We start from the raw sequence: 15,117 nt of genomic DNA on the forward strand, positions 1-15,117 counted from the left end.
AAGTGTTGCATCGGCAGCTTTCCCTCTCTTCAGAAGGGCCAGTGTTGGCTCTGGGCCCTTTACTGACATGATGTGCCCTAGAACAGGTCCTGTTTACACCATGCAAACAGCCTGCAATTCAACTGGACACTTCACTGTGAGCTGACCAGCAAACAAAAGATCTCAGATCAGAAGCAAAAGAGGAGAGGAAAGGACACGATATTCTAATAATGAGTCCAAAGGAGAAAAATGGCAACAGAGTCCTTCAAGCTCCAGCAGCTCAGAGCTGAATTTGGGGTTTTCAGAGGTTCCCAGCAGTGATGTGGATGCAAGGCATCTTTATGATGGTGTGCAAGGAATGAATCCAGGCACACCACCAGCACTATCCCTGGAGAGGACTCACAGAAATTGACATGATACTGGGAAGGTCTCTTCCTATAAGATCATGAATGCAGGTAGATCAAGCAATTACGGTTATAGAATAAAATAGTATGTGCTAGTGGAGGAGATGAGGGTGATTATTTTTAGCTTTAGTTTCCACAGAGACTGTGCATTAAAAGTAATGAGAAAGGACTGGCAGGCACAGGGGAAAGCTGAATGCTTTTTTACATTCAGCTCCACAAAGAGCATCTCAAGAATGAAGATAGACCAAGAAATGAATTTGAGAAATGCTTTTCTAAAGTAAAAAAGCCAAAGGGCATGTATTTCCTTTTCGTCTTAATCAAGTAAGTAATTTAATTTTGAACTTTACTGATTGTCTGGTTTAATATGTGGTCAGTGTGGGCACTTCAGAGCTTTCAACAGTTTCTTGCTGGAAGTAGAGCAGGACTGCTGGAAACTTGGAAGATCTCTTCTCCAAGAAACCATGAACTTATTTTTCCATGAGCTGGGCAGTTACTTGTATGGATTTACAGCAAGTGCAATCGGCCTCCAGCCTGGAGTGATGGAGTTTTACTGGCTGTGCATATATGCTGGTGCCCCAAAATGGGCAGAAAGGATCAGTCCCTTCTGGATTATTTCCTTGAGCTACCATTCAATTGCAACCACCTGCCATGACCTACAGCTAACAAAGCTGAAAAGACAGTGATTCTTTCATGCAAGGAGAGCCAGCAGAGTGATTACAGCCAGGTTCTGGCTGGAGGCACCCTGGGGCTGGCTGCTGCTTTATTTTGTTAAGAGGGTAAGTTCATGCCCTTTTAACTCTGTGGAAAAAGCTTCTGGTTCAGTGATGGGGCAGGATCTCTTCAGGAGCATGTAAGAGCATGGTATTGATTCAATACTGGCTGTGCATGAGGAAATCTCTGTCCTGACCTATGTGTCAGCACAACACTGAAATGTCTGTTACTTTAGTTCTTTGTTGATCATCCAAGCTGGTTCCCTCACTCCATGTGCAGCAGTGGTGGGGAGGAGACAAAAGGGTATAAGGTGCAAGCTGCAGCTCTGCTGGTCCTGGAAGGTGCACTGATGTGGGTTACCTGTCAGCTGTCCCAAGGACATCATCCAGCCTGTGCAGACAGACAGGGAGAGTTACACCAATGCTCTGCTCACTTTCCCCTTCTCTCTCATCCCCTCCAGCACCAGTGGGGTGGTAGGATGCCAAAACATATCCTGGCATCAGGCAAAGTAGTTTGGGAAATTCTTCACTGAGGTTTATATATCACTGAGCTTGATATGATGCTGTTAGACATTGGTGGGACTCTGATCTCCCTGGACAAGCTCAAATGGGGTGTTCAGATATTTGGGGAGGCTTTTGCAGTAGTGATTGACAGAACAAGGTGTCAAACATCTTCAGACACTTTTTTAGCTGGATAGCAGCTGAATAGGTGAGATTTCATATCTGGATTTTAGTCCTTGCCTTTTAATATTTCATAGCAAGCTAATACTGCTGTATTTTGGTATAGCAACTAGGAAATATCCTTTGGCAGAAGGTCACTGGCAGAAATGACTGTCCATTTTGATCTCTTTGAATTCTGTCACTTTTCTAAATTGTTTTGTTTTTTTTTTTCCCTGAAATTTTTGGGGTGTCTAATCTCATAGATACTTCTGCCGCAGGCTGCATGTTTTCACATCTGTAAGGACGTTTCAGAGTAAGTGCATTAGACAGCTAGCCCTGGTGCTGGTAGTTAACAGAGAAACCTCAGCCTCCTCTCTAGGTGTCAGTGTGGTTATATTGCTTGCATGAAGTGGGAAGATGTGATCAGGCTGGATATTGCAGGGAGGAGCGTTTAGAAATTCAGTGTGAAAATGGATTGAATATGGTTCCTCCTTGCTTTGGTGCCCATGGCTGTGCAGAGCTGCCAGAGCATCCTTCCCTGCCTGCCGGTTGTATCCAGTGTGCAGGGATGCAAAAGAACGGGTGATGGAGTACAGGAGCACCCCTTCTCTGTCTTAGATAAACAGCAAGGAACGGGTTCAGTTCAGTGTGGCAAAGGGAAGAGCTCAAACCAAACAGAAAATAGGTCATTCGATCGTTTCTGGGGTGACCCAGCGCGCTCTGCAAGGGATAAATCCTATAAGGGGATCATCTCCTTCTGCATACGCCTACACTGCCATGGTGCCTGACGGTCCGGCTCTTTTCTCTCCTCAAATTTACTTGTCTCTATGCCTGGCCTTATCTCAGGAGCCCTGTAGCCGCCCCCGCTGCGCTGCTGGGGCCCCGGGCTGGGGCTGGGGGCGGCCCGAGAGGAGCCCCGGGCCGGGCTGGGCTGGGCTGGGCTCGCTGGGTCCGCGGAGCTGCGGGAGCGCCGGGGCCGCTCCTGGGGCTGGGGGAGCCCGGGGGGCTGGGGGAGCCCAGGCAGCAGGACGGGGCTCCGAGGGGCTGTTCGGAGCTCGGCCGTGCTGCCGTGGGGGAAGGCCGTGCCTCCGCTTCCCCGCCCCGAGTGCTGCCCGTCCCCTGCCGCCCTTTGCCGGCAGCGCCTGGGGAGCTCCAGCTGAGCAGCCACTGGCTGGATGGCACAGAGCCCTGCCCTGCCATCGCCTTCAGCACCTGCAGGAGAGGAGAAATGGCTGGAGGGAACTGCGACCAGACCAGCGAAGGGATTGCTGGGGCTCCTCTTCTGCCTGGGACCGGTGGGCTCAGGAGTGCCCTCGTTGTTACAGAGTCACAGAATAATTTGCGTTGGAAGGGACTTTTGGAGAACACGTAGTCCAACCCCCTGGGCAAGGCAGGATCACCAAAATCAGGTTATACAGGAAGGTGTCCAGGTGGGTTTTGAATGTCTCCAGAGAGGGAGACTCCATAACATCCCTGGGCAGCTGTTCCAGTGTTCTGCCATCCTCAACATAAAAAAGTTTGTCCTAATGTTGAGGTGGAATTTCTTGTAGGTTTTTGGGGGGGTTTTATGGCCACTGCTCCTCATCCTGTCACTGGCACCACTGAAGAGAGTCTGGTACATCCTCTTGGCACATCAGCCTTTGAGGTATTTATGTTGAGATCCCCTCTCAGTCTTCTCTAGATTAAGCAGTCCCTGCAGTCTCTCCTCATGAGATGCTCCAGACCCCTCATTGTCTTTGTTGCTCTTTGCTGGACCCTCTTCAGCAGCTCCTTATCTTTCCACCCTGTCCCCTCACAGGGTGCTGTGTCCAGAGCTTTTCTAAATGTGCAGATACAGCAGCTTGTGAGTCCACCAGTCCTGCTGCCTCCATGGACAGGAGCCAGCCTGCAAACCTTCCCTGAGTGAGGTTCATGGGCATGGATACACACAGCCCCTCTGGAAGCAGCCAGCTGTCGTGGCCAGCAGCAGTGCTGGGCACAGAGAGCCCAGTCCTGTGCTAACACAGAACTGCTGCTCCCAGCACAGTCTGCATGGCCCCAGCTGGGCTCCGCAGGCAGGAACTGAAAATGAAGCACAATTGCATGGCCAGACCAAGCCATGCCTTGCCCATGTCATTCACCAACTGCTCTTCTCAAGCTTCAGAAGTTAAGCATGGATCCTGCCCTGAAATCAAATCCTCGGCATCTATTGACCCACAGCAGCCAAGGTTTGGTACCAAAAAACTTCAGAGTGGTACCAACTCTTGAATACAATTCAGAGTAGGATGTATTGATCTATGTTGTTTGCAAGTGTGTCTCTCACTCAATAACACTGAGCCTGTTGCAGAAACTTGCATTTGAGTTCTTTAATCCCCTGGCCAGGCCCATGCTTTTCCACTGGGCTGCTTTGATGCACATGTCATGACATCTCCTTCCAGATGCAGAATTACCCCAAGACAGGTCCCAGAAAGCAGACCTTGGAGCACTGACAAAATGTGGGTAGTGGCCCATCTCCCCTGGGATCTGAGCAGGCAGCAGCAGAGCCTGGTTGACCTCCGTGTTCAGTTTTTCCCTAATTTTCAGCTTCCTCAGCCACTGGTGCAGTGGCACAGACCTGCCCTCACCTGAACTACCCAGGCTGAGACTCAGCTGATTTACCTTTGTGTGTACTCCGTAGGCATTGATATCTGATCTAGGCATCCAGAAAGAGCTGCTTTCAGGGCACAGTTCATTTGATCTACGCTAGATGTCTGCTTTTTAATGTTACCCACAGTGTCTCTTTCTCCCCTGTGACAACACAGGAGCTTGCACACTCAGAGAAGGCATGTGCAGATGGAGCCCAGTGAGGGCTGAGGCTGTGCTCAGCCTTTCAGCTGGAGCTCTGCAAAGGGCCTGTTGTGGCTGGGGGTGTCAGACAACTACCCAGCTGGGGCGTGTGCAATATGCAGTTGTGGCTGCTTGCTGTTGAAACGTTAGTTACATTATGGTGTTGCAATCTGGCTCTCATAAAATAACCCAGCAGCCAGATTCTTTGCTCAGGGGGAGCAGGATTGCTCCCCTTGTCTGACCCTCCTTCTCTGAGGTGATCCAAACACCACCTCTTGCTCCTAGTGAGCAGTCACAAAGTGGCAGCTGGTGTTGCTCTCATGTGTAAGTCCCTTTCAGATCATGAAGAAATGCAGCATTGGCCCTTTTATATTCCTTGATATAAATGATGTTACATTGCCAGAAATTGAGACTTCTGATGTTTATTGCGAGTGCTATTTATAGCACCAGCATGAAAGCAGAGCCTTTGAAGAAAAGCACAAAACCCTCAGTAACATGATCACATATAAACTGCTTGGGGGAATTAGACCCCATCAGGAAAAGTGACCTGTGTTCTTTCCTAATCACTTTTGAAACTTTCAGAGCAATGTCAATCCACAGATCTGAAAGCACTTCAGAGATGTGTAATAGGTGGAGACATAGCAATCAAAAGCTGTGGCAGAACTCACACTGATTTTTGTAGACTTCAGCTAAAATTATTGCATAACATGTAATATGCAGCTGTAGGTCAGGAACTGTTGCCTCCAGCCAGTCTGCTTGAACCACCAGGTGCCTTCCCTTCTCTTCTGGCCTCAGCTTATCAGTGTCATCACTCAAAATAAATGGCACCAAAGTTCACACCTTGCATCTGTGTTCACAGAGACTAACAGAGCCGTTGAAGACTGAAGAGGCTCTTTCTATAATCTAGTCTGACCCTCTACAGCACACAGCAACTGTTCTCAACTTCTGAAGGCTTCAAATGATGGAAAAGGCCCATGGTCTTTGCTAATTGTTTCAATAATCAAATGCTTTTATTGTGTAGAGCTGCACTTAATCTTTGCTCTCAGTCCATCTAGCGGCAGTTCTAGACACTGACTCTGTGTTCTCAAAAGACTTCTGGATTAAAAAAAGCATAAAAGCTCCTCTGACAATTAGAAGAGGTTTCTAACATTTAAAGCCGTACTGTGCAGTGTATTATAATCTCTATTTTATGGGGGGAAAAAAGTCACTTTTGTATTCAAAGTATCTTTTCACAGACTGTTTGATACAATTAGTAACAAGCATACACCTTGGGTCAGTCAGTTCTACCTTCTCTGCTTTTGTCCTACCAAAGACAAGCCAGAGACATGAATGGATGTGCTTTGGCTCAACGAGACCAAGAATTCATTATTGATTCCTTCACAGGGAGGAGCATTGATAGTAGGAGGGTCAGCTGATATGAAAATGGTGTCACTTTAACATAAAGCTAATACTCATGTTGTTATTATTATTTGTTATTCCTTGATTTTGTAGATCCTAAAGGGAAGTAGTCCTATGCATGTCCAAAATAAGATTTCATGGGAAAGATCAAGATGAAGAATGAGTTGGAGCAAGAGATGAACATTTCAGGTATGGAAGCAAGAGTGTAAGGCAGGGTGAAGCTGTGCTTTGTGGTCAGCACACTTGTTTCCTCATGCAGAGAGTTGCATGGGACTCACAGGGCGCTTTACCTTGTTTAAACCTGCCTCTTCCTCCAAATGCTGAATACACCAGCTAAACCCACCTCTGGGTACAGGCATTCTGGGCAGTGTGAGTGCTTGGATCTGGCATCCCTTACATCCAGGGTTCCTCTTTGTTCAACTCTCAGTTGTTCTGAGACTGGAGAATGAGAGCACCACTAGAAGAGCAGTTGCTTTTCACCCAGCTATTGCCCAGCTGTGGGAGACCATGGCACCAGCAGTGTTGGCCATGACATTGTGTTTGCATACATGGAGTTCAGAGCCTGCTGTGATACCAGGTTTTGCTGTTGTTGGGGTTTTTCCCCTAAGAAGGAAGGAAATAAGTTTGTGCAGTTCAGCAGCAGGAATAATAGTAAAGAAAGACAAGTATTCAGCTGCCTCCTTGCCAGTTTCCTGTCTCTCCCTTAAAAAAAAAAAATCATCCCTTAATCACTGAAGTAGAATGAGATTAAACAAGGAGGCAAAGCAGCTGTCCTAGGGAAATGCCTAGGAAAGTAAATGCAAAAACCTGTGTGCCTTCCTGTCAAGAATATAATGCACTTAACTTCTCCAGGTAACAAAATTTAACATCTGGAGGTGCCAGGTATGCTTATGGGTGGTTTGGTGTCAGAGTGCTAGGAAGATCTGCTAGGAAACTGCAGGGTTTTTTATGTCACTGAAAAACCACCTGAATAGAAATTGAATGTGCTGTATTTACAGCTAAAAAAGGCAAACAATGGTGGGTTGGAGCACTGAACCTGTGGCTATCCCTGTTGATTCTGGAGGGTCAAGCAATGTTATGACAACTGCCATGGGCACAGTAAAGTGATAACGTGCTCAGAGAGTATAAATCACTCTTTCCTATCTGTATTATTGTGGTGTTCATTACACACTGGGTTTCTGATTGTGCAATGAAATGGCATTTGGCTGAAGATGATTTGTCCTTGTTAGGGAAGCTGCTCCCGAGCCAAACCACTCCTTTGGGGCACAGCAAAGAGTTACACTACCATGACAGGTGTTTTTGTGAAGTGTAGGATCCTTGGTAAAATTACTGTGGATTTCTCCATCCAGGTCCTTTGTTGTATGACAAAAACAATGTATGTAAGAGACTGAATAAAACCTTCATTGACTGCCTCTGCTTAACTTAAACTGAAATTTTCTTTGACACCTGATAGCAGTCCCTCACTGCCCCTTTTTTGCTATCAGGAAAGAAAACAAGCCAAGACATACAGTATTAAGTCATCATTTGTAATTGTTTTTCTTCAGATTAAAATAATTTTATAAAATCTTGGTGAGTTTGTTTGTTTTATATCAGGTTTTTAGACAGCACTTACATTATACATGCTCACACTCAGAAAAGATTATTTCACCCTATGTGTTTACTGTCATTATTCTTTTGAGTATATTCCACTTGATTCTATAAAGCATTAAATGTGCCAGAGAAAATATCAAAGGTGAAGATATTGAATGCTCTTAGTGTTACAAAAGATAAATAAGCTGAAAGTGTTGACAGCCTGAGATACTACAAGAAGCTGTGGGTTTTCTCTCCTCCAGACCTGCTTTCAAGCCATGGTCTTTTCTACAGCAAGATGGGAGGGCAAGGAAGGGTGAAATAAAATCCTGAATGAAAAGAAAATACTTTTAGCTTTTACTAGCAAACAATTCTACCCTGATGTGCTTTTCACTCATTTGGTTGCTCAGCAGGGACAGGAGACCCCATTCACTGTTGAGAAAGCACATCTGTGTATGCTGCCATTCCCAAAGGCAGTCAGAGGATGTGCCATGTCTGCTGGAGGCACAGACTTTCCAGAGGGAAACTGCCAGTGCCTGTAGGATGCAGTGGGCACTGAAGGCTTCTGTCCATGACTCTGTTTTGTTTCCTCTTTTTGTCTCCTCCTCTTACATGCACCTGCCCAAGGTACATCCATATTCATTCTGCCTTTGGGTCTGGTTTACACACCTTATGGCCACCTTTCATTTTACAGCAGGGAGAGAGAGAAAAATCACATCTGATTCTTTGGCTGTTCAGATCAGGAGTTAGCTGGGAGGCACCTTGGAGTGTTGTGCACTCTGGCTTAAAACCAGAGTTCATTTTGGGAGAAGAGGTCAGATGAGAATAACCCCACATCCTCAGACTCTTCTTTCTTCTTTTGCAGACTCTTTCTCAGCCCATCTGGGCCTGGTGTTTCTGATCGCCCTGCTGAGGCTTGGCAGCTGGTTTTGTTGCTGCAGACAGCTCTTTCTTCTTCTCTGAAGGCTCTCTTTTGCTTGATGCCTCTGCTCTATCCACCCCTTGGCCACTGTTTTCTGTGGCATTGGACATTACCTGCACACCCAGCATTGGCTGAAGGGGCTCATTGCTCTGCTTCCACCTCCGGGCCCCCGACCGTGTATTGAACTCATACATTCTGCCAGTAACTTGCAAAAACAAAAAGACAACAGATTAAAAATCATCCTTGCTTTAGCAGATTAATACATGACAGTTCTCAGCAGTGAGATTGAAATGAGAAATGTGAAGCACTTGGAATTCAGCTGAGCGGGGGGTAGCCCTGAGAGGTAAAGCCTCATTTCTGTGGGGCCCTGGGTGTCACAGTGGCTGCTCAGAGGAGATGTTGGCTGTTCTGCCACTATAAGAATTGTCTTTGCAGTTAGGGGAACAGGGACATTTAAAACATTTCCATTCCAAAAGAAATAACTTTCTTATCACCCTATAACGCTATCCAAGTTCTAACTACCATTAACATGGCAGTGTAACAAACACATCCACGGTTGTAAGGACAAAACTTCTGTCTTTAGCCATACTGAGCAAGACCATTGCATATGCCTATTTTGTCATGTAGAGTTGCCTACCAGAGGCAGCAAAACCTGCTTAGGAGCACAACATGCTACATACATCCTCCAGGCCATGTCAGCTCATCTGGACTGACCAGGATTTGGAGATCCAGTGAGTCTTGGCTGCATGTGTTCCTTCTCCATTTGCACAAAATGCTTTCTTCCAGGCTTGCCATCCACTTTGCCATTAATAGAGGGAAGTACTGTGTGTTTAAGTACATGATTCTCTCATATATATAAAATATTGTTAAGTATGTGTCATTTAGCACATGTGGCTACCTTCCCTTGTCAGAAAAAATTCTGTCTCTATTCAGGTTTTATGGTTAATTTCTACTTGTACATTAAAAGCAAATATCATCTCCTTCAGTTCATTGCTACCTAGAGATAAGTCAAAAAATTGCCATGTGTCCAGTGATCACCTCACAGTCTCACTCAGTGTATGTTGCTAAACAGAGAATCAGGAGCTATAATGGCAGTTTCTGTAATTAAACATTAGCAATGGGAGACAAACGGAAGGCTATTAAGGCGTGGAAAGAAACAGTGGTTACATGTTACTAAATGTTGCAGTTTGTATCAGAATTAATGGTTTGTGACACATTAATACAATTAGAGCAACTCAAGATGAAACTACATCTCTTTATGTTATTTTTTCTGACTCCTTACAAGGTGGGCATATTAAACCAGGAAACAGATCAGGAAACAGTTTCTGATGATCCCTCTTAATCATATTCAAAAGATAATGACCCAGGAATTATTAAATCTCATTTCCAAACCAGCAACCTTTGATCCTCTAGGGTTTGTGATGAGCTGTGGAGAAGGGAGAAGTGGGGAACACATATTTCCCTGCTGTCCCCAGAGCTGTGTTAGAGCTTAATGTTTATGTCAGGTATGACACAAATGCTATGGCCCAGGATGACTGTTTGGATGAGCTCAAATAGCTTTAAGTCCAGTATGGTCAGGTTTTTTCAGAAAGAGAGCCCCAGCTGCCCTGCAAGAACACTGGAAAGCAGCTCTTGCAGCAGCCTAGAGACTATTCATGTTTAATATATCACAAATGCAGTTGCACAGGGAGGAAAAAGCAGGGAGTTTGGAGCCCATTCCTCCAGATCTCTTTATAAATAGCAGGTGAGCTTAGACCTGGATCAAACCAGCCTTGAGCAGCCTTGTGGATGGGCTTATTTGCACAGTAGGGTCCCACTTGTTTGCCCAAATAGTACTGAAGTCTCCATGCCTGGTGTTTCCCATTAGCTCAAGGCATCCAACAGCTCGGAGCCAGCTAATAAGAAATACAAGTTACAGGCACCTGGGTGGAAATTGGCCAGATGAATCCAAGCCTTGAAACAAGCCTGCCTTCTCCTGGCTCTCCTCCTCTTCTATACCTATTGTTTCAGACCTATTTTCAGATCTATTTGCTAAAAAACTATTTTTTCTGATTGTCACATTTTACCAGCCCCTCATCTCCATACTGGGGCCCTCAGGCATTAGGCACAGGGCTGGGCCACCCTAATTCTGGTCCAAGTATCAAAGTAAGGGGCTCAGACAGGGGCTGTGTTTCAGGGGAATGAGGTAAGCCAGATCAATCCTCAGTAAAACAAAAATATTTTTCCTGTAATGAGCCCTGCTGCAGAGCAGTGGCTGTCACCTGGGGAGCTGGATGAGCTCTGCAGCTCCTCCTGAGGTTTGTAGCCTTTGCCTTATTTTTGCTTTTGTCAGCTGGTTAATCAGATATGCTCAGAGTTTGCACAGCTGGAGCCCGGTGACAGTAGCTGTTGCCAGCTGATGGCCTTCCCTTTTCTCCCCAACAAGTGATGCCTGAGCCTTGCATAAACAGAAGCAACACATTGTTACTGTAAGGGTGGAGTTTTGTGCAGGGCCCAGTAACTCACCCACCCACTTATCCAGGGAGAAGTTTAGGAGATGAAGGCAGCACTTCTTCAGTGACATTAATCCCCTGGCCATTTCCCAGACATGAGATGGGTGAGACCATGTAGCTACAACAGCACCAGAGCAGGAGAGTTGCAACACATTCCCTCTCCTCTCCCACCTTCCTATACCGCATCCATACATTCCAGTTTAGCAGAGGAGTAGTGAACAGTCTGACCATCACATGTGTGCTTTCAAGGGCAGTGAGTATATTCTACCATTACAAATGTTACTGAGGCACTGTCTTGATTTTCACTATTTGAGATATAGCTCCCATTCCCCTTGGAAATAGCAAACTGGAAATATGAAAAGCCAATGTTAAACCATATTTAATCAACTAATCCAGTTTGGTTCCAGCCTAATATTCATGTTATTGGTTAATTGCTTTTTATTACCTGGGTCTCTGGCTTCTCCATCAAAGACAGTGTTTATCTTTGTCATTGTCTGTGAAGAAACACAAAATGTGAAATGAAACCTGTGAATTAGTTAAGTCAGAAGGAGGAGCAGTGACTTGGAAATGGTGACCTACATGGATGGAGGTGGATTTGTGTGACCTGTATATTGCATTCCTTTAGGCTGGGCTTAATCTAAACTGGCAACAAGAGCCATTTGTGGTGTAGGGTTTCATCACTAGATATTCAAAGGAGAATTAATAAGTTCTGACATGCTAAATGCCTCCATGTGTGTAACCACAAGAGGGTCTCCTCCACCCAGAGTAGGCTTGGAAATACCCTCTGAAAAATCTGGGAAGAGGGAGTTCACTAATCAAAGTGCCTTGCATAGATTCACAGAATATCCTGAGTTGGAAGGGACTCATAAGGGTCATTGAAGTCCAGCTCCTGCAAAGGACCACTCCAGGAACCACACCATGTGCCTGAGAGCATTATGTCTATTTATTCAATTATGTCAGTGGAAAGGAAGGAGCCCCAGGATCCAGGAGCAAAGAAACATCTCCAACAGTGGAAACATCTATGACATTTTGCTGCAAACAGCTTGTCAAGGCCAAATTCTTTACAGCCTGGGTATGCTGGCATACCTTACTGGTTGCCCTCAGGTGGGTCAGAGTTGGCTCCACAGGTCAGGGGTGTCTCAGCAGATGCACTGGGGCACTTGTCATCCCACCTCTGCAGCAAGTGTCCCTGTCACTGTTATGGGCACAGCCTGCCCTCCCAAGTACAGCATTTTGCACTTGGAAGCAAAGGGGCCCCAGTGGAGCTGAGCACTCCTCACACCCTGTGTTGCTTCCAAACACAGAGGCCAGTTAGGACAATGAAATGTTTTGCACTTGAGGGCAATCCTTTTTTCTTTGCCTATCATTTTTATATTCTCTTTGGAAAACAGACACCATTCACAGAAAGGGTCCTATGATCGTATTGCATGATGGGCCTGGCAAAACTGAGGTTTCTCTTGAGGCCAGCAGTACTTACCACGACCACTTCTTTCTTAGCCTTCTTCTTTTCTACAGAAAGGAAAATGCACATTGTTAATAATTTCATTGTTAATTATTTTAATGTTAATAATTGTTAATAATTTAAATGTTAATTATTAATAATTTTGTTGTTAATAATTAATTAATAATTTTGACATTTTCTGATAGTGACTGTAGACACTAAAGTCAAGATTTCCTCAAAGAAGTAGACACTCCTTCTACTGAAATGCTGAGACATCTTAAATGAGTCTTATTTTTTCTCAAATGTTGAGTGAAAATCTACAGTTGCCAGTGACTAATCAAAAGACTAGCCTTGAAAAGTCAGTAATGAATGAATAGCAATGGTTATTAAACAAACTTCCCTTTCCAAATAATATGAAAAAAAATAGAAATTCACCATTGGGAATACCTGAACTAGAAATCCAGATTATTACACGAATTACATGAATGTTTGTGGTTGCAAAACTTGTGTCAACTATCAGCTTGGAGACAAAACATAGAAGAGCTGCATTTTCAGTCAAGTAAAATTCAGATTGAAGAACAGTTTGGTTGTGTGTGAATTTACCACACTATTAACTCATCCCACATGCAAACAAATACAGCAGCAGTGCCATGGGCATCTCGACAGCACGAATTTGTGGATGATACCGAACTAATTGCTATGATTTCTTCTTTCTCACTCCTTGCCAATTTGTTTAATGGCCTTTCTTTGGAGAACTGTGTGTGGCCACAAATGTGCTTTGCAACCAGGTGTGCAAAACTCTGAGATGCTGCAGGTGGATCTCACCTGAACACTGATGGGAAACCTGTTCTGTCTGGCCTTTGCTGCCCAGCATTTGGGAACCAGTTTTTCAGTAAGCAAAAAGCATTCACTTTTTGGAAACCAGCCAACACTGAAATGTCTCAAACCAGGCAACCAAGAGAACAGCTAATTTTGTGGGGTTTGTTAGTCCTGTGGTTTTTTCCAGTTGGGAGATACTGACTGAGGAAAGGGGAATTACAAAAGCAGGGTCCTACTGAGCCCATATGAGCAGTCCTTTCTAGCAGATATCTAATGGGACTAAAAAGAACAAGACTGCTTAAAACAACATGCTTTTCCATGTGTGATTTGTCTCCCTGCTAAGTTATACAAACCCCTTTAAAAGCACAAACACTTCAAAATAAATCTTTACATATGTTAAGTAATGGTGTCAAGGGAGCAAATGAAGTGATCAGAGAACAGGGAACTAGAGTGGAGAGGATTCTTGAAGGTGCTATAGATGGCTGGGATTATTTTTCAATCTGAAGATAGTATTTAAACAATTTAAATACTAAAGATAGTATATAAATTGTGTGTGGAAAATACAGTAGTCCTTTAGCATCCATGCCAGAATACCAGACAACTCTGAATTTGGGGTTTGCCTAACAGTTAATAGATTTGAAGACTAAAAGAGCCATGAAATCACTTTGTCAGCCCCCCCCCATAATTGGCCGGGATTATCTAATCTCAGTACCCTTCTGCTGTGTCAATTTATATCTAGAAATTAATTTACAGCTTTTACATGGAATCATAAACAAGGTCTTTTTTTGAAGCATTAAAATACAGAAAATAGGTACACACCTGGAGCATTTTTCCTGTAATGAAAAGAAAATTAAGAGTGTAGTTAACAAATGTCATGGTTTTCCTTACATAAAAAATCATTATTTTTATTCTCTTTTACTTGTCTTGAAGGATGTGTTTCCTTGAGTTCTGAGATTTGCTTGATTTATTTGGTTTCTGATTTTGCTTTCACAGAAAGCCTGCATCATTTAATTAATCAGGAAAATAGTCCTGAGCATTGCTCTAACACTTCTTCAAAAAGGAATGCTCTTAAAATAATAAAGTCTTATTGATGGTAGCATAATGGATTTATATAATCCGGACAAATATATTTCAGCTATTGTCATTTTGTTCCATACTTGGAGGAAGGTAAATTTTTGGGATCTGATGTGCTCAGAGAATACCTTTTAAAATATTAGAATAGTTATAAATGATTTTGAAAACATAAAAACTGTTTTTTAATGGGAGTCCCTGGCTCCCAATAAATCATTTGCCCAATTAATGACTAATAGCAGTATCTTAGTTTCATTTGTCATTTTTGTCACAAGTTGTTAATGTCTTGCTCACATGATTTGAACTATTGTCACAGTCATATAGTAGTTCTTTACAGTTAATGTAACCTCTAAATTGATGTCCAAATCCTGAGAATACTTGTAGATTTTTTTTTTATTTTTTTTTTTTTTTTTAATCCCAGCCACTTAAAAGACTGCTTATCTTTGTTTTGTGAAGTACCAAGTCAATTTAGAGGCAGTCTGGCTCCAGCCCACTGAGAAGGCAGCCAGCAGGGATCTCTGCACTTCCCACTGTGACTCAGAGCTGATCCCAGGTGCTTCCATGCCTTTTGCCAAGCATGAACACTCAGAGGTAAGTTTTATGGGCCAGAGCCTTGTAACTGGCTTGGGAAAATTCCAGGAAATCTGCAGAAGTTTTGCCAGAACAATGAATTTGGCATGAGCACCAGTATTTGCAAAGGACACTGGGATCTGTAGCTGAGAGGGGGGAAAATGCACCCAGTAACTACCTAGATGGGAGCTTTCTTGGAGTGGGAGTCAAATACAAACCAAAATATTTGTGGTCAGCACAGTCTGGCACAGGCTCTGACTGAGTTTCATGAGCATAG

The 15,117-nt window shown here is 44.1% G+C and overlaps 1 protein-coding gene across 1 annotated transcript in view; it reads right to left on the reverse strand.

Moving 5' to 3' along the window:
* Positions 1-8,398: 8,398 nt before the first annotated feature.
* CDHR3 (cadherin related family member 3) overlaps positions 8,399-15,117 on the reverse strand; it is a gene marked incomplete at both ends in the record, with an annotated part of 34,096 nt that continues 27,377 nt past the window's right edge. The window contains 4 exons of the mRNA XM_083860096.1: positions 8,399-8,652; positions 11,385-11,433; positions 12,417-12,448; positions 14,019-14,032. Of these exons, the coding sequence (XP_083716222.1) occupies positions 8,399-8,652; positions 11,385-11,433; positions 12,417-12,448; positions 14,019-14,032 (349 nt within the window). The remainder of the gene's footprint in view (positions 8,653-11,384; positions 11,434-12,416; positions 12,449-14,018; positions 14,033-15,117) is intronic.

The sequence above is a fragment of the Zosterops lateralis genome (genome assembly GCF_965231275.1).
Source record: "Zosterops lateralis genome assembly, chromosome: 4".
Taxonomy (NCBI): Eukaryota; Metazoa; Chordata; class Aves; order Passeriformes; family Zosteropidae; genus Zosterops; species Zosterops lateralis.